We start from the raw sequence: 23,611 nt of genomic DNA on the forward strand, positions 1-23,611 counted from the left end.
CAGAGCAGGGATCCATCGCCTTAATATATACTTTTCAGCATAGACGACTCATAAGGATGAGTCAAGATGTCCCTGTATACTGTGCTTTGTGAGTCGCTTTTCTTAATATCCCAAGTTTTGAGTTATTTTGCGCACGTGGAAAGTTGGTGTTTGGGGGGCTTGCTATGACTTTCGAATTGATATCTTCTCGGTTACTGGAAGGCGCGATCGATAGGCCGATACCTAGCTTCGTCAACTTCGGTCGATAGGCCGAAAGCATCAATACAGGTCTGAATTCAATAGGTCACCCCGAGACAGATAAGATAACGATGAGATGGTCGAAAGCTAGGGAGGGTCATACTCAAATGGAGATGAATGGGTTGATTGAATCGGAGCTGTGTGTTATGTCCTGACATGTACAGAAAAAAAGGCCAAAGAGCATGCCGTAAGACTCCTCTGAGAAAGAAAAACAGAAATCCGCTCCGTCTCCTAAAACTCCAGCCAAATGCATGGCCATGACTTGCGCCCGAACCGGATCAGAAAGAAACAAAGAACAATGCAGTTTCACTCACGCCAATCGCGCCCTCATTGTAGGCAATCCCTTCTTACATTGACAAATGCGCCAGCTCCGCCTTCCGAACTCAGCATGTCTACCAGGACTTCAGCTTGCGCCACGACCTTTTCTAATGCAGCGGATGATGGCTTGCCGAGTGACACTGCGGTCTGTTAGTATAGTCTTGACGACGTTGAGACAGAGGAATACTTGCCTAGTATTGCGCTGTTGACCTCTTCGGCAATCTCTACCCGACCCTTGCCTTCCATCAGCCCACCTACAACAGACTCTCGAGCATCTTGGTAAGCGATCAGAGCAAAGGTGTCGTCTAGGGCTTTTTTCACATCAGGGCGAGGATCATCGTTAAATTCAGCCTTTAGCTCTTGACCAAACTCGAGTGCGTCCACAAGTAGTTGCTCGCTATCCGTGGACGAGGACATCAGCTGATAATTGTCGGGCCCTGTATCCATTTTGTCGTCTTTCCCATCATCACCGTTCGCGCCGTCACCGTTCGTACTGTCGCCATTAGCACCGTCACCGAAGCGGAGGCCGGGGTTGAAAGGCGATGGAACGGGCATTGGCGGGATAATTGGCGCGTGTGATTCTCGGTGTAGTTGGTCATCGAGCTCCATTTGTTGATCAAATGTCGTGCCATTGGATTCGGCCAGTTTTGAAGGTAGCTTGCCAGCTGCTTTGGGTGCGATCTGCAATGGGTCCTTGGTCGAAAGGTCGTTAACTCGACAGATCATCTCGATAAACTTCCGACAACGAAGCTTGAAGTAGACATCTCTGTTCTCTTCCCGCTCCAGAACATGAGGGTAGTATGTGCTTATGTATTTCAAGGCCTTGTCGATTTCTCCTTCCAGGATGGCTGAACGTATACCTGGAAACTTGTCAGCAACAGAGGCCTGTATTGGATGAGAATCGAGAGCACGTACTTTGTCGCTGAATGGCATGGAGATCTTGTGAAGGATCGAACAATTCCACGCCATCAGAGTCCATGTTCAATGGTTTTCGCTCATCTCGAACTTCGCGGTTAAAGGCTCGAGCAGTCTCGACATAGCCATCATGAGCGAGGTATTGCGCCACAAGCTCCTGCACCAACATTGTCTCATCACGAGCAGTTTCTAATGTGTCTGCTGATGTCTTGTTGATGTCTGCTTTCACTCTGTTTCTTTGATTCTGGGCCTGGTCAGCAAAAATGTCGTTGGGATGCAGAAGGAGACGTACCTCGATCAGAGAGTCGATATCAAACACGAACGGAGCATCACCGAAGTTTACTCGAAGATGTTCGTTATTCTTTTTCATACCCACGGATGGGTATAATTTGTCACCCCTCACGTTGTGAAAAGCTTCGCCTGATGCAATATGTTAGCACTGGACAATAGAACGAGGGATATTACGCACCTAAGAAGACACCATTCTTGGTGAAAAAGGCGCTGCCTGTCTCGAAGTTGACACCACAACCCACGACGTCCCAAGCAGCAAACTTGGGACCATATGGCTTGCCACTAGCAGTGCAAGAGAAGCTGAAGCCGTCGTCGCCATGATATGCCCATGACTCAGGCTCCCATCCTGGCAAGCGATTGAGACTAGCCTTAGGACCAGAAAAACCGATACCTATCAGACTAGAAGATGACGATCAGCATGTTGTGAGCGAAAGTGGTAGAGACAACATACCCTTCTTTCCCTCGGGACAACACAGTGACCTCAAAGTAGTATATGCCCACCTCTTTCGGCATGGGGTGATCACTGCGTATAGCGGCAGCCTCATCGCTGGTCTTGGTAGAGCCAGTGAATTTGACCTCGGTACCTCCTGCCGATAACTCGAGTCCAGGCCACTTGTCTATGTCGCTCCACGAGGTAGGCAATTTCTTTGGGCCGCCATTCCTGAGAGGGTTGCGAGCAATATAATCTTGAATGATATCCTTCCTCGATCTGTGAATTGTGGCACTGCCGATGTTGGCAGAGAGATCCTGAGACGACGAGGCAGCCTGGGGATGTCGTCGCAATTCTTCAAAGTCTGCGAGTTCTAGGTTGTGGTGTTTTTCGAGCCTCTCGAGGTGACGCGAGTTGCGAAGGTAGGAAGGGCGAATGAATAGCGGGGGCGATGGCGGGGAGTCCTGGTCAGGGACCTTGGTGGAGAGATAAGGTCTGGTAGACCACAAGTCTTGAGACTTGGTTGAGGCCATGTTGCTGCGGGTAGGAGGGTCGTCTTCAGGGTGGAGAAGGTGTGAGAGGGCGCCGAAACGGGCGGTCGACGAGTGGGAGCCCGCGCCAGCAGCGACCGAAGCGTACGACGATGACGATGTGAAAGGTTGGTTCAGGCGACGATAAGATTGAGAATGCGGGTAAGGATCGCTCATAATGGAGTGCGAGGCAGTAAAGGGCACGTCGAGGTCGGGCAGTGCCAGAACGGGGTCTTGGGGTTGCAGCAGCTGTCGAGGATGATCAAGGTAGAAAGATAGAGCGAGCAATCATGACGCTCCTGCTAGCATTCTGTCCACCACTCTGATCTGGTTGGATGCACAACGTATTACACAAATGTCTATGAATCCTGGTGCAGCTCTTTCGGCCGTGTGTCTCAAGTCGGAAGAAGGAGAGATCAATGCCTCTCTTGTTGGAAGATACAGCTTGACAATGCCCAATGAGTCCCGTACAAGCGCGCTGCCGATGACGCTGCCAGAGTCTCCGCCAAAATGCCAAGGAGCTCCTGACCAGAATCACATGCGACCAACCGGCCACCTCAGACATGGAAAGAAATACATTTGTCTTGTGCTGTCTTGCAAGGGGTATCCATAGCTATACTATCGTCAAGCACTCTGTAGTCTGACAAAAAGTCATCATCGCCCCACCGTCAGTCTGTTCAGCCATTCTGACCAAGCTTACATAGCCAAACTATCACGCTATCCTCTGACCCGGATAACGCCATACTGTCCTCTTCCAAGAAAAACAAAGGAGATGCATTGCTCGAATGCTTGTGTCTGCAGCCAAAATTGCTCGGTAGTGTACATGACCTTGTGTACATCGTTATTGGGTATCGGAGGTGATGTTCTGAGAGAAGAAAAGGACTGGAACATGTTAGTAATCATAAAGAAGACGACGTGTAATCACCTTGACTTACAAATACTGTCTAAACTAAGTCGTTCATGCCTCAACAGCCAATGCCGGTGCTGGTGAGCTCTCGAGAGTGTTGTCTGCTTTGGCTCCTTCACCACTGTTGCTCCTTTCGCTAGGGAGTGCACTGCTGGCAAGCCTAGCATTATCTGCTTGACTGCTGGACGAGTTCTCACTCTTGACATCGCCGCTGAACGACGAAGTGTCCTTGAGCGGTGCGGCCCATGATCCAACCGTCCAAGCAACACCGGATATGCTCTTGAGTTGAAGACCCTTGCGTTCCCATCTTCGGCATGGCTTGCCTGATCTGTCCAGAGCGCGAAGACCAGCGTTGATGGCACCCGTATTGGCTTTGGGGCCTAGCTTGTGTGTAGCTATGGGATTCACACCGCCGAATGGACCCTTCTTTGTGCCCTCAGCAGTTCTGTCAATGGTTCCGTCAGCCCTGAGATTGAGTGTCAGTATGCACAAGGAGTTTGGAGTGTGAGTTTAGTGCAGGTTACGTACAGACGAGGCTTCTTCTTGGGACCGGGCTTTCCCCTAGGCTTTGCATTCGGGCCTGCCTCTGCCTGAGCAGCAGTTCTCTTTGTTCCAGGTTTGGGGCCAGGGACGCCCTTCTTCTTGCCGTTGACTGCTGTAGGAGGAGCTAATGAGTTGTTGTCTGTGGCAGCGGCATCGGTGCCAGGTGCAGGGGTGCCATTCGTTTCCGAGGCTTCTGGTGCAGGAGCGTTGATGATGGGGGTTGAAGCTGGTGCAGGAGAGGCAGTGGCTGATGGCTCAGAAGCGTCTTCAGATGGTGAGATGACCTTCTTAAGCAGATGAGGAGCTAAACGAAGAATGACGATCTTGTTAGGCTTGAGGGATGATTTAGCTGATGGTTTTTGCGACGGCGTGGTTGCCATTGTGATGAATGTGGGTGACTGGTTGGGAGCGACGACTTGGATTGCGCCCGTGGTCGGTGGTGCGGCTGGCTTTGTCTCGTCGGATTTGGGAGTGGATCAGTGGCAGGCTTGTAGAGTGTGGGAGCTTTTGGCCGTCGGCGGCGGTATATCAAGAAATCGATGGGTGGTGGTGGTTATGTGTATGGGAAGTTAGGATGGATGGGAAAGGGATGCAGAGTGCAAGGTAGTTTGACTCTGTTGTGCGCTGGGCGAGCATTTTGCCGGCCGTGTGTGAGGCGTTGGCCTTCGCCATTTCTTGGTCTTGAGTGAAGGTCGCGCGCTCATTATTTGTGAGGAAAGGACAGCCGTAGCGTTCTCGACCAGCTCTCCACCCAATCAGGAAACACCCTTCCTCCTACTCTCCGTATATCCTTCCTCAGCTCCAACACTGTTTTCCAATAGTTCATCAATTATTATCAGGCCATTCAATATAATTCACCACAGTTTCTGCACAAGTGTAATCATTTGCTCTACATAGTCGCTTGTACATGGGCTCACTTGGGTTCCCTCGCGCTGCACCCGCGCGTCTTTGTTCTAACTTCTGACGCAAGCGAACTTTCTCCGTACGGCTACGCGAATCACACCCTTTGATAGCTTCCTTCAATTTGACATCCGCGCTTCCGAGAACGAACCAAGGGGCCATTTGTTCTCAATCCACCTCGATCTTCTCGTCATACAGGCCTCCCAACGCGAACAGACCTCACAGCTTTTCAAACATGTCTCGTCGATGCAACCTGTCATGCAAAGCTCGCTGCAGCGCCAAGGAAGGTGTGTATACATGCTCGGGGTCTCGACGGGCGCTTTAGGGAATGCACACTTTGCAACAGCCTCCCCGTTTTCGGGTCAGCAACGCAAATTCCTTCTGTCAGCTGTCCAATTTTCTTCAGGGCATGATCCAGCGCTCCAACCCACTTTCCGTGACTCCACGCGACGCTGCCCAGGAATGCCATCCACCTCTTTTCTTCACGTCTTCGCTCTTACAGTATCCTGCATTTCTGCGTGACCATGCCTGTTCTCCTTGGTCCCAGGTAAGTAAATCCATTCTTCGACAGCCTCCTATGTCTAGGCTATTGTCTCGGCGCCATGGATATATACCTTTTGCTATGGCCTTCAAAAGGTAGGTTTGCAAACACAGTCATTCGCTATCATGCTCTCGTTAAGCACTTTCCGCGTCTTCATCTCACTCATATATTTTGTTTGCACTGTACGATCCCTACACATACATCGTCATCACAAACATGGACTCGGTCGGCGTGATGCCACGACTATTCCGCTGCAGAGCGAACCTAGCCCAGCAGCAGAGACAGATGCTGCTGACTTGACGGAGATTGTCACGTCCATTGAGCAAGGCTTTTCGAATCTACCGCAAGACGTCCTCGAGTTTCTTGAGGCAGTTGATGACCGTCTGCATGCACAAGAGGCGTTGATAGCAAGTCTAATGGCTGTTTTTGCAACTGCATCAGCTGCAGCATCGCTGACAACCACGTTGGCCATCAACAATGCAACAACGACCGATGTGTCTGTGCCCTCTAGCACGAGTATCCAAACCTCGAGCCCAGCAGCCATAACGACCTCTTATTCGTTACCCGACCAAGTCTCTTCGTCAGACTTGGCTGCAACCTCGTCGACTCCAGAATCTCGCGTTACTCGTACTTTGACGAGAACAACTTATGTGCCGGTGCCGCCCTCGACTATCGTTCAGCCCACACCCATCTCGAACACTAAAGCATCTAATGTGGCAGCGCAAGGGACGTCATCCACGTCGTATATACCTGTGTTGCCTATGCCCTCGGTGTATAGCTCTTCAAATGGCGATTACCCGAGCGCAAGCGCGACCACGACCTCTGTAGACTCACAAGTCTGGAGCTCCGTCGCAACACCTACAAGCACCGGCTACGTCTTCGAGACCAGCCGACAAAACAACGTCGCTGTATACTATGGCCAGACGCCGAACACAAAGACTGGTGACCTCATGGAACTCTGTCAAAGCAGCAACGTCGACATTGTAGTCCTAGCCTTTGTCACATCCTTCTTCACAAATGAAGGCTTCCCGTCTGCCAACTTCGGTCCTGCTTGCCAAGGCAGTACCGCCGCTCAACAGCTTCATGCTCCCGGACTGCAAAACTGCACCGACCTCGCTCCAGAGATCGTAAGCTGCCAACAACTAGGCAAGCCCGTACTGGTATCTTTGGGCGGCTACTACTCCAATGTGACTTTCACTTCCGACAACGAAGCCATCCAACTAGCTCAGAATCTTTGGGATTTGTTTGGCGCAGGGAATGGCTTGGACGCTTCGTTACGTCCTTTTGGTTCCATTGTAATTGATGGCTTCGACCTCGACAACGAATCCAAAGATCCCACCTCTTACACCACTTTCGCTCACGCTCTGCGTACACTATTCGCATCCGACACTAGCAAGAAGTATTATCTAAGTGCTGCGCCCCAGTGTCCTCGCCCTGACGCATCCATCCCTGTTCCAACCATGGCACTCTGCGATTTCGTCTTTGTCCAATTCTACAACAATCCCTCTTGCGACCTTTCCTCTGACGGATTTGCGACCTCATTTGCGAATTGGAGTGATGATTTGTTCGCTGTCAACAATGAGACCAAAATCTTTGTCGGTGCTGGGGCGAGCGCAAGTGCGGGAAGTGGATATGTTGAGGGTGATGCGTTGGGTCATCAGATTAGTCTCGCAAGAGAACTGTATACGACTAATCTTGGAGGGATCATGTTGTGGGATGGTGTGCAGGGGTCGGCTAATGTGGATGAATATGGGAATGATTATTTGTTTTATGCCAAGGAGAGTTTGGAGTAGGACTTGGGTTTGAGGATCAAGGTATGCTTGTTTATGATATTATGACTACTTGCAATGCTTTACGAGATGAATGATAAGGAGATTATGATAAAGATGAATATTTAGCTTTTGGATTATTTAGTTGCCAAGCTATAAACTTCATCTGTGCTCTCGATAGAGCAAGTCATCGTGATCGTTGGAACAGGACAGGTCAAGCAATTCATTGCCTGCGTCCATACAATTCCCTTCTCTCTTCATCCTTTCTCTCACACCCCTGACGTCTTCTTCCAAGACATCTCTCTCCTCTTCCTTCCTCTTCCACCTTAAGTGCTGGTCACGACTCAGAATTTCAATCTGTGTCGTGATGCATCAGTAAGTCAGTAGTGTCGCACCAGAATGAGGCGACACAAAAGGGAGGAGGAAGCAAGGCTGTACGAAAAGGTTGCTGCAGTAGCACAAAAGGACCAGCCTGAAGTGACACCAACCTTCTGGGCAAGCCGCATCCTCTCAGAAAAAGAACAGAAGGTAAAACCAGACCAGGTTTGGGCAAGAACAATGGCTAGTCGTCTAAATGAACGTGAACACCTGTCTCAAAGTGGCGTGGCGTAAAGGAGCGTGATGGACTTCTCATCAGGAAGAGTCGGCAAGCTTTTCAACGACGCACAATCATCCCCTGTCGTCTTGTCGTACGCGCACGATATTGCTTCTCATCCTCGCTTTCAGAGGAACAATCACTGCCTTCATCATGCCCACACACATCACCGCCACAGTCAAGCTTAACCCTCGCACCAGACCTGGTAATGCCATATCTGTTGCAAGTGCACGCGCTCGTTGACGAAGACCTCGACGACGCACTTGTAGATGAAGGCGACGAAGAAGCACTGCTGCGTGAAGACGTAAGCGAAGGTACATCGCTGTCGGAATCACTGTCGCTCTCGCTGTCGGACTCGAGTCGAGCTTTCCCGAGTCGACTGGCAAGGCGGTCCACAGAAGAGGCATTGTATTGTTCGCGAGTTATCGTGCGGGTCTCGTGCGGACGATTAGGACGTGGGCATTTGATTTGTGAGGGTGACAAGGAGCGGCCTTTGGGGATATGTTCGCTGGTGCGGCGGGTGTGTTTGCTGCTTGAATGCGACTTTGAAGATGGTGCTGGGGCTGCGGCAAGTCCTGGCGATCTCCCAGATGGAATGTCGAGGATGTTGAGTTTGCGGCCTGTGGTTGGTTCGGTTGTGGATTCGCGGGCTGGGTCGTGAGAGACGTGGTAGCCATCGATGATGTACTGTTTTTCAATCCGTTAGAAACTGCTGCCTTGTGTGCTGAAGTTTAAGAAAAGGAGAACATACGTAATACCAGTATCTCGAGCCAGGCTTCAACGTCGAGCCCTGGAATCTAAAAGTACCTTTCCAACCACCTTGTTTCGTAGAGTCCTTGGAAAGAGGAAGTTGACTCTTGTAGCTATCCCATGAACCAATGAGATGGACCGTCTTGCAGTTGGACGACGTCCTGAGTGTAAAGTTCAGCTGGACGGCTGCCATTGTTGTAATATGTCTGGTTTACTGTTTCTGTTTCCTTTCCTGAATATAATGGTCGGTAGTAGCAGAATACCGAATGTGAATGGACAGGCTTTGAGCAAGAAGAGCTGAGTATTAGTTTGGTGATTTTCTCTAGTCGACCAGCGACAAAGAAAAAAGATCAAAAGGTGAATAGAATAAATGTAAAAACAAAGTGATTAGTGGATAGGGTATGGTATGGGCAAAGGATAATTGATAGTATGAGTTTCTGTGGATTAAAGAGCACCAGGCTCGCTCGATTAGTGGGATAAGGAAAATAAAGAAGAAAAAAAGGAGTAAAATAAATCAAACTAATAGTCAGCTCCAGGCTTGACAGGTCTCGCTGAAAGAAAAAAGAGAAAGGAGAAGTCGAGGAGAACGAACGCAATTATACTTGATGCCAGTCACCGGTCCTTGACTTTTGCACGCAAGGCACACAAGGCACACAAACACGCACGCCATGCCGAATCGCGAACACCATGACTTCAAAGTGTACCGAACAGGGAAAATCATAAAGGCGGGGCGGGGGCTCGCATAATCATTGCTCTGGCACTATTGGCAAGCCGCATGTGTGACTGCGCATCTTTGGGAGAGCTTACTCGGTCGCAGCGCTTGAGAGGAGATGGTGAATGGAAGCAGAATCGAAGGGCGGTTCTGTGGTGAAGCTGATTGGATTTGTGGATTCACGCGTCGCTCCAATCAAGCTTCACGACTTCGCCAATGCACAATGTGGGCAGGGACACGCACAATCGAGTTGCATGAATACCGACATGGTCTGGTCAACCTACCGCTTATCATTTACTGACTCTCGACAAATGACAGTTTGCCGTCAGACACTCGGTAGATCTTCTGATCCTTGATGCATGCATAGAGAGGCTGGAAATCGACCTGCGCAATGTGAGAGCGGCCTGTCAAGACGAACAAGCTAAGAGTGATGATTGTGATAATGGTATCTCATGGGTCGTGAACAATCCGTAAGCTTTCAACTAAGGTTGGTGATGAGTCGTTTTCTTCGTTACTCGAGTCCCAGAAGATCCTCCAATTCTTCCGGACTAAGCGTACTCTTCCTGCGCTTCGGCCTGCCTTGAATCTTGGTCTTCTTCGCGGGACTCCGAAGCTTGCTCATCTCCTCATCGAGGTCGATGTCAAATTGCGAGTCCTCATCTGGACCCTTGGTTGGTGCTCCACCTGCAGCCTCAGCTTCAGCTTGTGCAAGGCGCAGCTTTTCCTCGACCGACAATCGAGAATTACCTTCTTCCCGACACTCTTCATCCTCCCCTTGCGGCAAGTGCTCGGATGGAGAATCCACAGGTCTTCGTGGCGGTGAAGAGCCGCGTGATTGAGAACTCTATACTTTCGTTAACTCAAAGTACTGTACAGATGCGGCTAGGCAATGGTACTCACAAGTCTGTCATGTGAGCCAGCGGATGGGGTGAGGTCTAGTTGGCGGCGTGTGGGAAGCGAAGATCTGGTCGCAGAAGCCTTGACGAAGACGGGCGTATCGAGAGTGCCTGGGGCTGGCTCGGCCGGGTCGGTGTTCTCGGAGGCATCCATGGCAAATGCGACTTTACGCGGTGATTGGATATTGTGGCTCGTTTTATTGAGCGTAGTACGCTGTCCTCGAGGATTGAGGTTGAAGAACTCTGGTGGGTCTATGCTTCTCTGCGATTTTGCAGTACTTGGTGGAGCGGCGTGGCTTTCTGAAGGAGTCGGACTTAGGGTGTGGATGCCGCTATCATGGTCACTGTTGGAGCGAGCATGTTGACTGGCGCGGAGCTTCTGAGCAGTCGGAGGGGCCTCGAGACCGACACCCAAACCGAGACCCTTCTTAAGTTCGTCGAGATTGATTGTGTCGCCGCTCTTCTCCAGCCTTGTGCACCAGCCGTTCATCATGAAGAGCAGATCTCTCCACCTTGCCTCCATCTGGTCCCAGCCTTCTCTCAGTCGTGCTATCTCGTCATCTCTTGCTTCGACCTCATCCATAGAGACGAAGTTGGGGTTTGTCAAGACAGTCTTGAGCATATTGAGCATTGATTCAAGCTCTTCAGCGAGAGACCCATGTGCAAAGCCATCTTCGTTTTCGATGCCGTCAATAGTGCTGTCCAAGTTCTGCTCTGGTACTCCGAGTAGTTCTCTCAACGTGGCCAATGTTCCACGGATCATCTCGATTAGAGCGTCGTTCTCGTCGCTCAGACCAGAGCTTAGTTGTGTAAGGAAGTCGGTCGTCTCTTGCTTCAGGTTGTATTCGGGATCCGAGATGTCTCGTACTGAGGCGTTGAACGAGTGTGGACCTCTGCCGCCGACAGAGATTGTGGGAGCAACAAGACCGCCTTTGTTGCCCCTCTGTTGGCCTTGGAGATGTGATTTGAGGCGCTCGATGTGCATGTCGCGTTTCCGTACATCGTTGGCACATTGTGTTTTGATCTGCGAGACGGACGCCTTCAATCGTCCAAGTTGGTCGTTCAGTGCTTTGGAAGTCGACTCGAGTTTGCGCATTTCGATCTTGGCGTTCCTGGCTTCTGTTTGTGCTTGCTGCAGGGAGCGCTCTTGGACATCGAGTCGAGTTTGTAGTCGTTCGAGGTCGCCATCTTTGCGAGTCTGGTCAATTCGGAGAGTGCGAAGAGTCAAGGCAATCTGCTCGCGGTTCTCCTGGTCCCGGTCGCGGCGCAAGAGGAGATCGTGGACAAGGTTGATAATCTGAGCTCGTGTTTCTCGAGTCGGTTTGGCGAAGTCGAGAGACTTGCTGTCTCGGAGCAGACCTCGAGCCAACAGGAGATTGTTCAGGTATGTCGACGCCGTGTTAAGCGTGTCATGGTCCATTGTGCACGATGGTGGTTCCCAGATGTTTATGTGGGCCGGACACTTTACATTGATGTGAATGACATGTCTGAATTTGCTGTTTGGTTGTGACGACGCCCATCAACAGATTGCCGCTTCGGGAAAATACCGTTGCCAGGATCATGATCTCTCATCTCCATCTCCAGCCTTGCACTCATGCAATCATCCTTTTCCTCCCAACTCGCTGCCATAAGCAACAATCCATGCTCTTGCTTCTACAGAGGCCCGTGTCGGCTAGCTCAAACTCAGGTCAGACATGAAATTCTCCGAACTATTTGTGGTCAACGCATTCTGCGACATCTCACGTCTCGCTGCTCGGCCTTCGCGCTCATCGACCCAATGACGCCTGCGATTCAGAAAAATGTCCGAAGCGTCGAGAGTGGGGGTTGCTAAAAATGCCGTCCGGCTTGGGCCCTGCGGCACCTTGATCTTTACCAGCTTGGCAGTCTGCTGTTACATTTCTATGCTCTGTCAAATCGCATCCTGAAAGCTCGACTCTATTAAAACAGAAGCAGAAATCAGCGCGTTTTACTTGTAGTACCAAAATGTTGCTGCTTGGAGCGACTGAAAGTTTCGAGCAAACCTGTAGTGTGCACATGTCGATGGTTTAGCTGGTACCTGAGGATTGCTTGCATCAGGTACAGCCAGACTTTCGGCCCCTCAAACAACTCCGTTCGGACATGGTGGGGCAACAACATATCTAATGTTTGAGACTCCCGGGATAGAAATGCTTTGACAGAGGCAGGTATATAGATACAGAGCTGTTCGCTGTGATCGTGATTCCAGAGTTATCATCGCACATTCATCACCATCACCATGACCAACTACCCATCACACGAGGGTATGCTAAATCCAAACATCGCAAACCCTTGCAGACACGCGCATGCTGTTTGAAGAACAAGATCTTCAGGCACAGCCTGTGTTCCGAGCAAGCGGTTTTCGATTTGATCAGAAATGCTAATAACCTGTAGAAATGCTTGGCTGCATGGCCGCCTGCTTCAACTGGGCAGACAGCTACGACACCAAGGTGAGCATCCTAGACTGATCGTTGGTTCAAGGATCAAAAGGATTGACATTTTACTGCAGGACTGGAAGAGACTCGAGACCGTTATTGCGCCCGAACTTATCATCGACTACCGTTCGTTCCTCGACAAGATCTGGGAGGCCATGCCTGCCGACGAGTTCATCAAGATGGCATCTGACCCTAACGTGCTCGGCGACCCTCTCCTCAAGACCCAGCACTTTATCGGTGGCACTAGATGGGAGAAGGTCTCTGACACTGAGATCATTGGCTGGCACCAGCTTCGTGTTCCTCACCAGAAGTACACTGATGAGTCCAGAGCAAAGGTTGCTGTCAAGGGCCACGCTCACAGCACCAACAAGCACTGGTACAAGAAGATCAACGGCGAGTGGAAGTTCGCTGGATTGAGCCCTGACATTCGTTGGTTCGAGTACGACTTTGACAAGGTCTTTGCCAGTGGCAGAGATTCTTTCGGCGAGGCCAAGCAGGCTGCTGGTAAGTCCGCACTTTACTTACGTCCTCGTATGACCTGATGACTGACATTGATTGCACCAGGCATCCCCGAGCAGGCATAGATTGCCTGGGAAAAGACTCAATATGAGTGACTATACCTTTTGCATGGAGCCCGGCTGGGCCAGGGTCGATTATCAATTTAGCGAATGAATGAATGAATACCAGTTTTTATGTCCATGTTTGAAGCTCCTGAAGCTTAGATGTCAGTGTCACCTTGCTGGACGATACCGTGCGAGAGGCTCCGTGCTCACAAAGCCAGCCGAATGAGCAGCATCTGCCTCTCCTCCTGAATGCGCAATCGTGCGGCTAAACTTGGCAGCAATATAAAGATAGGAATGATGCCTTCAAGGCGATTCGAGATTGATGAACCCGAATGCCGGTTCCGCCCCTATCCCCACAGGATCTTCGAGGTTGCGTCAGGCAGGAGCGATCTGCCTGTACACGTGATTCCATTGGGGCAACAACGGTCAACTTGGCAGTTCTCAGTGTCTCGACGTTGCTCGATCAAAGCTCCTCCCTGACTCCCTGTCGCGCGCAAACAGCATCTTTTCCTTGTGCTATTCCCGCGGTTCTTTCGTCGTCTTTCGTCTCGTCCTTTGCTTCCCGCTCCTGCTCTATTTGCACCCGTGCTGCCGGTATGTCGCTTTTCATTTTGCTCATCCACAGTCATCTCCCTCCCGACACCCTGGTAGCCGATCTTCATGACCAATGGCTTTCGCCATCCTCTCTGGTGTCGCCATGAGGAGTTGCATCTGTCCGATCCCGTATCCCATCTTCCACGCTGTCTCGGCCGCTCCGTCCGGGCCCTCGAACCACGTTCTCAGCATTGTCGCTATTGAGCTCGTGAGCACTTAAAGCTTTCGCGTCGCTGCCGCGAATCCTCGACCCCGCCGAGGCTGCCGAGCTGGCTTTTCACCACACTTGTCACAACCATCTCCTTACTCCCATCGCCACATCATTGCACTTCATCTTGCTTGGCTCATTGTCGCGCATCTGGCCCAACTCGCGCTAACTGAAGTGACAGCTTGCAAGTGAACTATTGTCAACGGACATTCCTTTGGCCAAAGTACGACTCGTCTGAGCTTTCACCGTCACATTCAGGAATTGCATCGAACAACACCCAACGTCTTCGATTCTTTACCTGTCTTTCCGAGCGATACAACACCAGCTTTATCAAGCTTCCCTATAACTTGCGTCGATCTCCAATCGCGACAAGCATATCTTACTCACTACGCCGCACGATTTTTGAGTACGCGACAACCCGCTTCATCCCTTGTCCTGAGACCTGTCACTGACTGTCTCATTCAGATCTCGGTGTTCTTAATTTATCTCGACTTTTGCGATAACATCATCACCATCGAAAATGAGTTTCCAACAATTCGGCGACTCTTTCCAGGGTCAGCAACCCGAAGAATCTGGCGCTCCCGCCGCTCAGCCTCAGCAAACTCCCATGGGCCAGCCCATTGAGTCTCAACAGGGCCAATTCCCTCCTACTCCTTCTGGCGCACCTGGATCCGCACCCGGCCCTGGCTCTCAGTCCGGCGGCGAGCCCAAGACCACCTTGTGGTATGTTGAACTTTGAATCTGAGCGGAACAACGAGCATCAACTAAGACAAAATACAGGATGGGTGAGCTCGAGCCCTGGATCGATGAGAACTTCGTCAGAAGCGTCTGGTTCGGCATGGGCTACCAGGTCAACGTCAAGATGATCCGCGACAAATTCTCCGGGTGAGTAGCTTGAACATGCCTCGGAAAGAATGGAATGCTAACCATACTCGGCTAGAAGTAATGCTGGATACTGCTTCGTCGATTTTGAATCTCCTGACGCTGCCACCAAGGCTCTTCAGCTCAACGGCACTCTCATCCCCAACTCAAACCGTCCCTTCAAGCTCAACTGGGCTTCGGGTGGTGGTCTTGCTGACCGCAGCCGTGATGACCGTGGCCCCGAGTACTCCATCTTTGTTGGCGATCTCGGCCCTGAGGTCAACGAGTACGTTCTCGTCAGCATTTTCCAGAACCGCTTCCCCAGCTGCAAGTCGGCCAAGATAATGTCAGACCCGATCAGCGGCCTTTCTCGCGGCTACGGTTTCGTCCGCTTCTCCGATGAGGCAGACCAACAGCGTGCCCTTACCGAGATGCAGGGCGTTTACTGCGGCAACAGACCCATGCGCATCAGCACTGCTACTCCCAAGAACAAGAACCAGCACGCCGGTCCTGGAGGCATGGGAGGTATGCCCGGTGGTCCCGTTGGCATGTACGGCATGGGTGCCCCTCCTCTTGGTTTCTACGGTGCTCCTCAGCCAATGAACCAGTTCACCGACCCTAACAACACCACCGTCTTCGTCGGCGGTCTTAGTGGCTACGTCACCGAGGATGAGCTCCGCTCCTTCTTCCAGGGCTTCGGTGAAATCACATACGTCAAGATCCCTCCCGGCAAGGGCTGCGGTTTCGTCCAGTTCGTTCAGCGCCACGCTGCCGAGATGGCCATCAACCAGATGCAGGGCTACCCCATCGGTAACTCGCGTGTCCGTCTCAGCTGGGGTCGCAGCCAGAACAACTCTGGCCCTGCCGGCACTCCTTACCGCCCCGCTCCCCCACCACCGGTTTACCCTTCGATGGGCATGCCTCCTCAACACCCTTACGGTGGCTTCGCCCCTATGAAAGTGAGTGGACAACAGCAGCAGCAACAGCAGTTCTGGTCCCCAGATGCCTCTAACCATCAACAGTAAGCAGTTTTTCCTTGAGCCTTGAGTGGTTTTTTAGCGGGAGTTGGACAGGTTCATGTGACTGGCTTTACTTCGACGAATCTATCCTGCTTATTGCATGCCCCCTCACGACCTCCTTGTTCTTTTTCCCCCTCTCGGCGTCAGTCCTTTCAGCAATCACACGAATTCAACACAGTCATGCGGCGAAGGATGGATGGGGCTCTTTTTTTTAAAAGTTGCAAGCTCTCTGAACTCGACGTTGGCCTGGTTCAGTCTTTTCTCTATTTCTTATCTCTCCTATTCTTTTTTTGGTTCATCGATGGTGCAAGCATAGGAATGTCTATGCTTCGCCTCGATGGCCCATCTCAATGTAGTTATTTGCTCGTTTACTATTACCCTTGCGTTTTACAGTTTCTTACTACCCAAAAGGAGGGCCAAAATGGTATGAGTTCTGATTTTTCCAATGTTTGTGTACGGTCTTGCTTGAATGTGGTTGGCAATCTTGAAATGCCATGAGCACTTGTTGTGGCGTTCAATGCACTTTTAGGAGGCATCAGAGGTATACGCAGGTGGTGCGAAAATCTGTCAAGTATTTTTGCTTACAAGTCGTAGACAGGAATTGGTCGAGTTATGTAGCTGAGGACCTATCTCTTAGACAAGTGGCTCAAACGGACAGCCACGAATGGATGAATCACTTATCTTGAATCTTCATGAAGGAAGTTATTGTCAAGTCTTTGCTTTAGAGGGCGCATAATAGGCCATCAAGAAGCATTGGATGGCTATAATCCACTTCCGAGAGGCAATCGTATCGGCAACATCTAGACAAACGACAGCTTCTATACAGAAGCTTCAACATCGGTACACCACGGGTTCACAACCGGATCACTTGTAGCCAACAAGACAATACTCCAAGGGCTCATGGCTAACTTCTGTGTAAGCGGTACAGGCTCAAGGGCAAGCATAACAGAGGAAACACAGCTGATTTAGTGTTGTGCAGGTGGTGAAGAAGTGTGAGCTCAGTGAAGTGACAAGTGAGCTGGGTCGCAGGAGGGCACATGGATAACAGGCTCTGATATTGATATAAACAGTCAAAGCCTCGGGTCAGACTGACACACTCGGAGGATGGTAGTACGTCTGCTCGCAAGCTACTAACCCCTCAATGCGAGCTAAGTGAAAATAAAGGACGATAAGTGAGGGAACAGTCAAGATACAAAAGGTATATGGACATGGAAACTCCTTCGCCAGTTTTCGTCGAGCCCAATAAACTCGACGTAATGCTCGACGAAAGCCCAGAGAGGAACCAACTTCACAGCTGGAAGGAGCATACTTAAGGTACTTAACTCCGTTCGCTTGACAAGGCTTTGGCGTTTGGTCGTTCTTTCCTTCTGACATACGTTGGGCCACGCATCATTGTTGACATCAGTAGCTTTCTTCTGCTACATTCATTCTTCTTCATCATCTCAACAACCAACTCCGTCGTGTTGATTCGCGCGTCGAATCTGCCTTCCGACAAGCCTCAAAGCATCGATAGCGTATTACTTTGAATCTTTCATCATGCGCTTCGAGAACTGGGACATCCTGCTCTTTCCGCAGGTGTCTAGCACACCCATCCAGGAGTTTCGTACTGAGTGCTTCGGCATTGTTACTCGTACGTCTAACCCTGTCTCTTCTTCAAGACCCCATGCTGACAACTATTTCTAGCAATTGGCTTGTCTCCAACACTCAACGCTTACATTCCTTCGTTGCCTCGCGGAACTCCTTTCAAGATCTCCTTACACTCGTGGTCCAAGCCAGTCATATCGTCTCCCCAGTTTGTGAGAGGCAACCGCATCATCCTGGCAATGCACGTTGCCATTGACGGCAAATCAGTTGCGTTAGTTACTCTCGTGTGACCAGTCCGGTGTTACAAACTACGCCAGTACTAAAAATATGACACAGAGTTCAGAAAATCAACCCAGATGGCAACTTCCCTCACCAGGTCTTCCACTCGGCAGCTAGCAGACTGCTCTTCCCTCCCTTCCACCAAGCCATGCGCGATCAGCTCCAGCTCCACATTGCCGATAACGTTGGACGCATCACAGTTTGCCTGTCTGAAGGTTACTTCTACGAAGCAGCTAGCACTGGCAAGCATCACTTTAGTCCTGTCAAAGACATCATCACCTTCAAATGGATACATGCTCCTCAGAGTGAGTGACATGTTCTTGTTGTCCTCATCCTGCTGACACACCGTCATCAGATCTTCTGCGCAAGGCCGGAGTTGCATGGCCAGATCCTCGACTTTTCATCAAATCAGAAGACTCTCTCGGATGTGGCAATGTGCCTCACGTGTCTTGTCCCGTCGGTGATCAAGCCACTAGCTCTGAAGACAGCAAATTCATACTTCCGCACTCTGTAGCTGCTTCTGGTATCGATGGACCAATCTCTCATCCATCGAGCACAGCGCCTCTCCAGACTTTCGATCAGGTCTTTACTGATAGTGACCACCTGGATTTCAGTGACTTGACTACACCTTCTGACTTCTCGTCAGGTTACACCTTTGGAGCCCCTCTGTCGAATTTCATCCATGCACCTCAGTCTGGTAGTCAGCAAACTCAGATGACAAGACTTCCGAGCGATCAAGTCAGAGAAATTGCCAACGCCATCGTCCCTGAACTCATTGAACGTGGTATTGCCATGCTCGATGGCTCTTCAGACACTCCACCACCTGACCATGGCTCTATGAGGAACGTCTCCGACGTCAGTATGCACACTGCATGCGACCAATATCCTGCATGCGTTGTGGATGCTCCTGATGGCAAAGATGTGCTTCATGTGCCTCGTAAAGCCGTTGCTATTCCTACAAGGGCCCCCAGAATTTGCAAAAGGGTCGGCACCGCTACTGATTACCACCCTGCAAAAACCATCGCTAGATCGAAGAAGACTGGCTTTACCGTGATCTCTGAGGCTGAGATGCTGCGTTTGAGCATGCAAAATTGAAGAGAGACACGAGGATTACGTTCAATTGCTCATGAGGAAGACGATGATGAGACAAGAAGTGTGAACTACGGAATCACAGAACGAGGAAGTCGTGTATTGCTTGTACCTAGATACCATCAACGATGCTTTTGCTTTCTCTGATTGTTTGCTGTCCAGTGCAAATAAGGTCAGGTTTGCTTACTCGAGCACCGTGATCGACCCTCCAGGATTTTGGATTTTGCTTTGGGAATGGCAGCACCGGTCGTTGACCCAGAATCGCAGCAACGTAGTACAAATTTCTCAATGGAGGTTAACAGAACTTCAAATAACGTCCTTTAGTGTGACAGCTATCGTTGTTCTTCATTGAGCTCATAGAAAGTCAAATCATTGTTGCTGAATGTATGACCCTGCTTGTATTTAAGGGCCCTCTCATCGAGCTCTAGCAAACAAGAGTACATGCAACAGCGATACGAGCAAGGTCATAAGTTTGTTCAAAAGCTGAAACTTTAGAGAAGTACTCTCGGGTGCGAACAATGTCTTTGTGTTTTGTTTTGGCTTGTACTTGCTTCCCACCAAGTCAAAAGAGAACAGATTCCACATACGCATCTTTGGTCGATTCTGAAGAATGATGCAACCTCTCTCAAGGAGTAGCAGTATAGGGTACAAAAGGCCTCCCTCTAACATCAGCAGCAATCTGCATGGCCAGCACTCTAGAATGGAAACGAGCATTGGCGGTACCGCCTCCGAGATACCAAATCCCTGGATCTGTGTTTCTGTCGTCAGCTCAAAACGTTCTTGTCTAATCCTCTGAGCTGCACACTCACGACCAATAGGTTTAGCCAATCCTCTAATCTCTCCTTCGGCATCGAGACCGAAGAAATCGTCGAGGCAGTTGGCGGTAGAAGAACCGACTATGGCGGCAACACTTTCGCGCAAGTTGCTTCTGAAGCCTGTGGCTAGGACTATTACATCTGCATCGACTTCACTGCCATCCTGAAAGCGCAAGCCAGTTCTCGTGAATGAAACAGGTAAAATGCCAGATTTGACTTTGAATTTTCCAGAGTTGAAGACTGAAGACACAGTACCGTGATCCAATACATGACCGCCGAATCTTTCGAGTGCGTCGGCGAGCAGATCTGGGCTTTGGTGGTATTTGAAACCTGCTGCTTGGAGGTAGGAGTAGTGGTCTGGATCTTGAGATTGAAGAGCTGTTGCCCCTGCCATGATTGCTAATCTGCCTACTGCGTAGGGTGGTGTCAGCATCAATCTATCCGAGAGCCCTACGTCGGTTTCTGGATTGTAGAGAGGATCGATCAAGGGGTAGAACACTTTGGTTGAGATGACGTGGGTTGTGCTGCGTTGAACCATGGTGATCTCTGACATGTTGCTGTCGACCATGTTTTTGGCTATGTCGAAGGCGCTGTTGGCCGACCCGATGATTACACCCTTTTTGCCAGTAAAAGCGTCTGCGTTTTTCCAGTCTATGGAATGTAGCACGGTACCCTGGTACTCGTCGCGATTGGCATATTCTTTAGGGAGTCTCGGTACATCCAAGCCGCCTCCAATGGCCATGACGAGGTGTTTTGCCCTGAACTTGCAAAGTTGTCCTTGTTTGCTTACAGTCACGGTCCAGCTCTTGGTGTTTTCGTCCCAGCGTGCTTGGTCTACCGAACTTGACAGCCAGATTTGGATATTGTGCATGTCGACGTATTTCTGCATGCCGTCGGCCAAGTCTCGACTGCTGAGATTGTATGGCTTGTCAAGATACACACGTTGAAATGGCATCTCGCTATAGCTGTTTGAGAGGTGTAGATGCATAGAGTCATATCGCTTAGTCCAGTTGTCGCCAACTGAAGCATTGCGTTCGACGACGAGATAGGGAATGCGAAGTGCGTGCAGTCTTCCTGCAGCACAGAGACCAGCCATACCGCCTCCTGCAATGATGCAATCAATTTTACCGCCAACTTCGAGGTTGGCAGCTGGCGCGAACTTTGGATCGGGGAGGCTGTCTGGGTTTCCATGTCCATCATGATCCTTGAGTGCCTCAATGATTGTGCAGAAGACCCAGATCTTATAGTCGCTGCTGTCGTCAGGAACCATGTTCAATCGGCCTGAGCATTCAGCAGGATGAGATCCATCGGTCTCAAATGTGAAAGCAGCAGTAAGCCAAGCTGGACGGGGTCCCAGTCTAAATACCATCGCCGTGTTTGGTACAAGTCGAAAGTTGTGAGGTTGGCATCTGGCCTTCAACTCATTCCAGACAGCAATTATGGATGTTGCACTGTTGAAGGTTCGCTGGTGTTCAGTGATGCTCAGAGAGTCTCTCCATAATGCATCGTCGGTCAGGTCGCTTTGCTGCAGGTTTTGGAGACGGGCAATGCATGAGGTGGCTATTGCAGCACAATCGACATTCTCGTCGATTGTGACGGTGGGTAAGTTGCCCTTGAGCTGGTCGCTGGTTATTACTGGCGTTGGGAAAGTGGGACCCTGTACAGCTGCCATTTTCTGGGTCTAGGGATGATCTTGATGCTGGCCCAAGACAAAGGGCATTGCTGGCCATGTTCATGGCTTTTGAATGGAATCCTTGTCGGATTGCTTACTACATCTGAGGCTTCTATCCATGTAGTACATGATACTTGGTATCGAGAATGGTCTGCCGGCTGCACCGGCAACTCGTAGGATCAAGCATCACGGCTTAGACAACCATGGACATTGACTCCTTCTGACTTCAAGCGCAGTCAGCAATCCGAGCCACGTTGTCAGGTGAGGAAGGAAGGAGCAGCAAGTGTGGTCGACGATCATCGCTGGCGAGCCTCGGCATGGTCCCCCGCTTCAACTTCTCTCTCCGCATCACTTGACCTCTTTTCAGGCCGGCAGAGGATCCGTGATAGTAGTTATATATTAGAAAAGAAGACGACGCGGTGTTTTAGGTAGCTACTTGTTCCAACTCCAAGTTCATAACGTAAACTGCAAAATTATCATGGCCACCATGCCCACGCTTACCACACCTCTGACCACCCTGCTCGGCATCAAATATCCGATCTTACTTGCAGGCATGGCTCGCACATCTTCCGGGCCCCTCGCCGCTGCAGTCTCAAATGCAGGCGGCCTAGGCACCATCGGTGGTCTAGGATACAATCCTCAGCAACTACGAGACATCATCACGGATCTGAAGTCACATCTCGCTTCTCCAGATCTACCTTTTGGCGTTGACCTTGCTTTGCCTCAAGTAGGTGGCTCGGCGCGAAAGACTAATCATGACTATACTCATGGGCAACTGGATCAGTTGATTGATGTCGTTATCGAGGAAGGAGCGAAGTTGTTTATCAGTGCTGTGGGTGTGCCGCCGAAACGAGTCATCGACCGCTTGCATGAAAATGGTATTCTGGTTATGAATATGGTCGGGCATCCTAAACATGCAATCAAAGCACTAGAGGCTGGTGTCGATTGTGTTTGCGCGCAAGGTGGAGAGGGTGGAGGTCATACAGGTGACATTCCTGGCAATATCCTGATTCCAGCTGTTGTGGATACCGCCAGCAGGTACAAGAGTCCATTGACTGGTGAGCCTACTCTAGTGGTAGCAGCAGGGGGTATATACAATGGAAGAAGTCTAGCAGCTGCCTTGATGCAGGGAGCTGCTGGTGTATGGGTTGGAACGAGGTAAGAAGATTCTCAAGCTACCTGAAGTTTCGAGAGCTGACTCTGCGGTGACAGGTTCGTTGCAAGTGTCGAAGCCGGATGCTCGAAGCTGCATAAAGAAGCAGTAGTATCGGCCAAGTTCGAGGACACATTGCGTACGTTGGTCGTCAGCGGTCGGCCCCTTCGCGTTCGCATGAACGACTATATCCAGTCATGGGAGAACAGACCAGAGGAAATCAAGCGACTGACCGAGCAAGGCATAGTGCCGATGCAGAAAGACATGGACGACGATAGAGACGTCGACTTGCCATTCTTGATGGGTACAGTAGCTGGTGTGATCGGCGACGTGAAGCCTGCAAAGGACATCGTTGAAGATATGGTTAGAGAGGCAGTTAACATGTTGAAGAGAGGACAAAGCTTCGTCGCGCGCGACAGCAAGTTGTAGGCTGGGAGACAAAGCAGAAGGGCCTATAGCCGATATGCTTGTACTGCAAAAACACACCATCGAATGAAGCCTATACTAACGACGCCAACACCTGATATCTTCTTCTTCGGCACCCAGCTCGCAAGCCAGAGAACAGATGAAAAAAATACAAAAAAGTAAAGAAATCGGAGAAGTTCCGAACCTGTTACCAGGCAACCTAGTTTCCAAAGATTGATTGTACTTGATCAAGTAACACCTTCCACTGAAGGCAGAGCCCTTTTGAACACTCTAGATACCAGCCATGTTTTTGACAAGAGTGGTGTGACGCGACGGCCTCAGAATGATAAGACGAAGGGGCACGAAGCCGCTCCGCTACCATGTGCAAAGCACGAGAGTGCTGGCCGCGCCATCACTTCCTGTCTGTGTGGAGGCTGGATCCCCCCTGTGGATGATGATGGTTGATGAGACTGCCTCAAAAAGGTGAGAGAGAGGGCCGAAGCCGTCCTCCACCGTGTGCTAAGCACGAAGAATGCTCGCCTCGCCAAACACCACCAGAGCCACAGAAGTAGCGAGTGATCCAGT

The 23,611-nt window shown here is 50.6% G+C and overlaps 10 protein-coding genes across 10 annotated transcripts; 5 read left to right on the forward strand and 5 right to left on the reverse strand.

The window, feature by feature from the left end:
- Positions 1-564: 564 nt before the first annotated feature.
- M437DRAFT_76839 (SPRY-domain-containing protein) lies at positions 565-2,898 on the reverse strand (the record flags this gene model as incomplete). The annotated part of the gene is made up of 6 exons (XM_041026694.1): positions 565-695; positions 747-1,415; positions 1,471-1,714; positions 1,763-1,890; positions 1,940-2,160; positions 2,213-2,898. 6 exons carry the CDS (start codon positions 2,896-2,898, stop codon positions 565-567), a joined length of 2,079 nt encoding a protein of 692 aa, XP_040877894.1.
- Positions 2,899-3,679: 781 nt separating this feature from the next.
- On the reverse strand, positions 3,680-4,551 carry M437DRAFT_53361 (uncharacterized protein; the record flags this gene model as incomplete). The annotated part of the gene is made up of 2 exons (XM_041022517.1): positions 3,680-4,094; positions 4,157-4,551. The coding sequence occupies 2 exons, from the start codon at positions 4,549-4,551 to the stop codon at positions 3,680-3,682; spliced, it is 810 nt and encodes a 269-aa protein (XP_040877895.1).
- Positions 4,552-6,373: 1,822 nt separating this feature from the next.
- Positions 6,374-7,405, forward strand: M437DRAFT_52932 (glycoside hydrolase; the record flags this gene model as incomplete). Its single annotated transcript, XM_041022444.1, has 1 exon — positions 6,374-7,405. One exon carries the CDS (start codon positions 6,374-6,376, stop codon positions 7,403-7,405), a length of 1,032 nt encoding a protein of 343 aa, XP_040877896.1.
- A 631-nt stretch (positions 7,406-8,036) lies between these two features.
- On the reverse strand, positions 8,037-8,919 carry M437DRAFT_53115 (uncharacterized protein; the record flags this gene model as incomplete). Its single annotated transcript, XM_041022476.1, has 2 exons — positions 8,037-8,663; positions 8,728-8,919. The coding sequence occupies 2 exons, from the start codon at positions 8,917-8,919 to the stop codon at positions 8,037-8,039; spliced, it is 819 nt and encodes a 272-aa protein (XP_040877897.1).
- A 1,030-nt stretch (positions 8,920-9,949) lies between these two features.
- M437DRAFT_53275 (uncharacterized protein) lies at positions 9,950-11,754 on the reverse strand (the record flags this gene model as incomplete). The annotated part of the gene is made up of 2 exons (XM_041022501.1): positions 9,950-10,212; positions 10,506-11,754. 2 exons carry the CDS (start codon positions 11,752-11,754, stop codon positions 9,950-9,952), a joined length of 1,512 nt encoding a protein of 503 aa, XP_040877898.1.
- Positions 11,755-12,588: 834 nt separating this feature from the next.
- M437DRAFT_67660 (scytalone dehydratase) lies at positions 12,589-13,368 on the forward strand (the record flags this gene model as incomplete). Its single annotated transcript, XM_041024979.1, has 4 exons — positions 12,589-12,613; positions 12,744-12,799; positions 12,859-13,288; positions 13,349-13,368. The coding sequence occupies 4 exons, from the start codon at positions 12,589-12,591 to the stop codon at positions 13,366-13,368; spliced, it is 531 nt and encodes a 176-aa protein (XP_040877899.1).
- A 1,559-nt stretch (positions 13,369-14,927) lies between these two features.
- On the forward strand, positions 14,928-16,035 carry M437DRAFT_53376 (RNA-binding domain-containing protein; the record flags this gene model as incomplete). The annotated part of the gene is made up of 2 exons (XM_041022521.1): positions 14,928-15,034; positions 15,090-16,035. Coding segments are annotated over 2 exons (1,053 nt in total), but the record flags the coding sequence as incomplete, so codon positions are not given.
- Positions 16,036-17,565: 1,530 nt separating this feature from the next.
- On the forward strand, positions 17,566-18,987 carry M437DRAFT_86187 (uncharacterized protein; the record flags this gene model as incomplete). The annotated part of the gene is made up of 4 exons (XM_041028413.1): positions 17,566-17,659; positions 17,713-17,884; positions 17,950-18,197; positions 18,248-18,987. The coding sequence occupies 4 exons, from the start codon at positions 17,566-17,568 to the stop codon at positions 18,985-18,987; spliced, it is 1,254 nt and encodes a 417-aa protein (XP_040877901.1).
- Positions 18,988-19,606: 619 nt separating this feature from the next.
- Positions 19,607-21,468, reverse strand: M437DRAFT_53208 (flavin-containing monooxygenase; the record flags this gene model as incomplete). The annotated part of the gene is made up of 2 exons (XM_041022487.1): positions 19,607-19,731; positions 19,791-21,468. 2 exons carry the CDS (start codon positions 21,466-21,468, stop codon positions 19,607-19,609), a joined length of 1,803 nt encoding a protein of 600 aa, XP_040877902.1.
- Positions 21,469-21,955: 487 nt separating this feature from the next.
- Positions 21,956-23,050, forward strand: M437DRAFT_52958 (2-nitropropane dioxygenase; the record flags this gene model as incomplete). Its single annotated transcript, XM_041022447.1, has 2 exons — positions 21,956-22,626; positions 22,681-23,050. 2 exons carry the CDS (start codon positions 21,956-21,958, stop codon positions 23,048-23,050), a joined length of 1,041 nt encoding a protein of 346 aa, XP_040877903.1.
- Between the last annotated feature and the right edge of the window lie 561 nt (positions 23,051-23,611).

The sequence above is a fragment of the Aureobasidium melanogenum genome, assembly GCF_000721775.1.
Source record: "Aureobasidium melanogenum CBS 110374 unplaced genomic scaffold scaffold_17, whole genome shotgun sequence".
Classification (NCBI taxonomy): Eukaryota; Fungi; Ascomycota; class Dothideomycetes; order Dothideales; family Saccotheciaceae; genus Aureobasidium; species Aureobasidium melanogenum.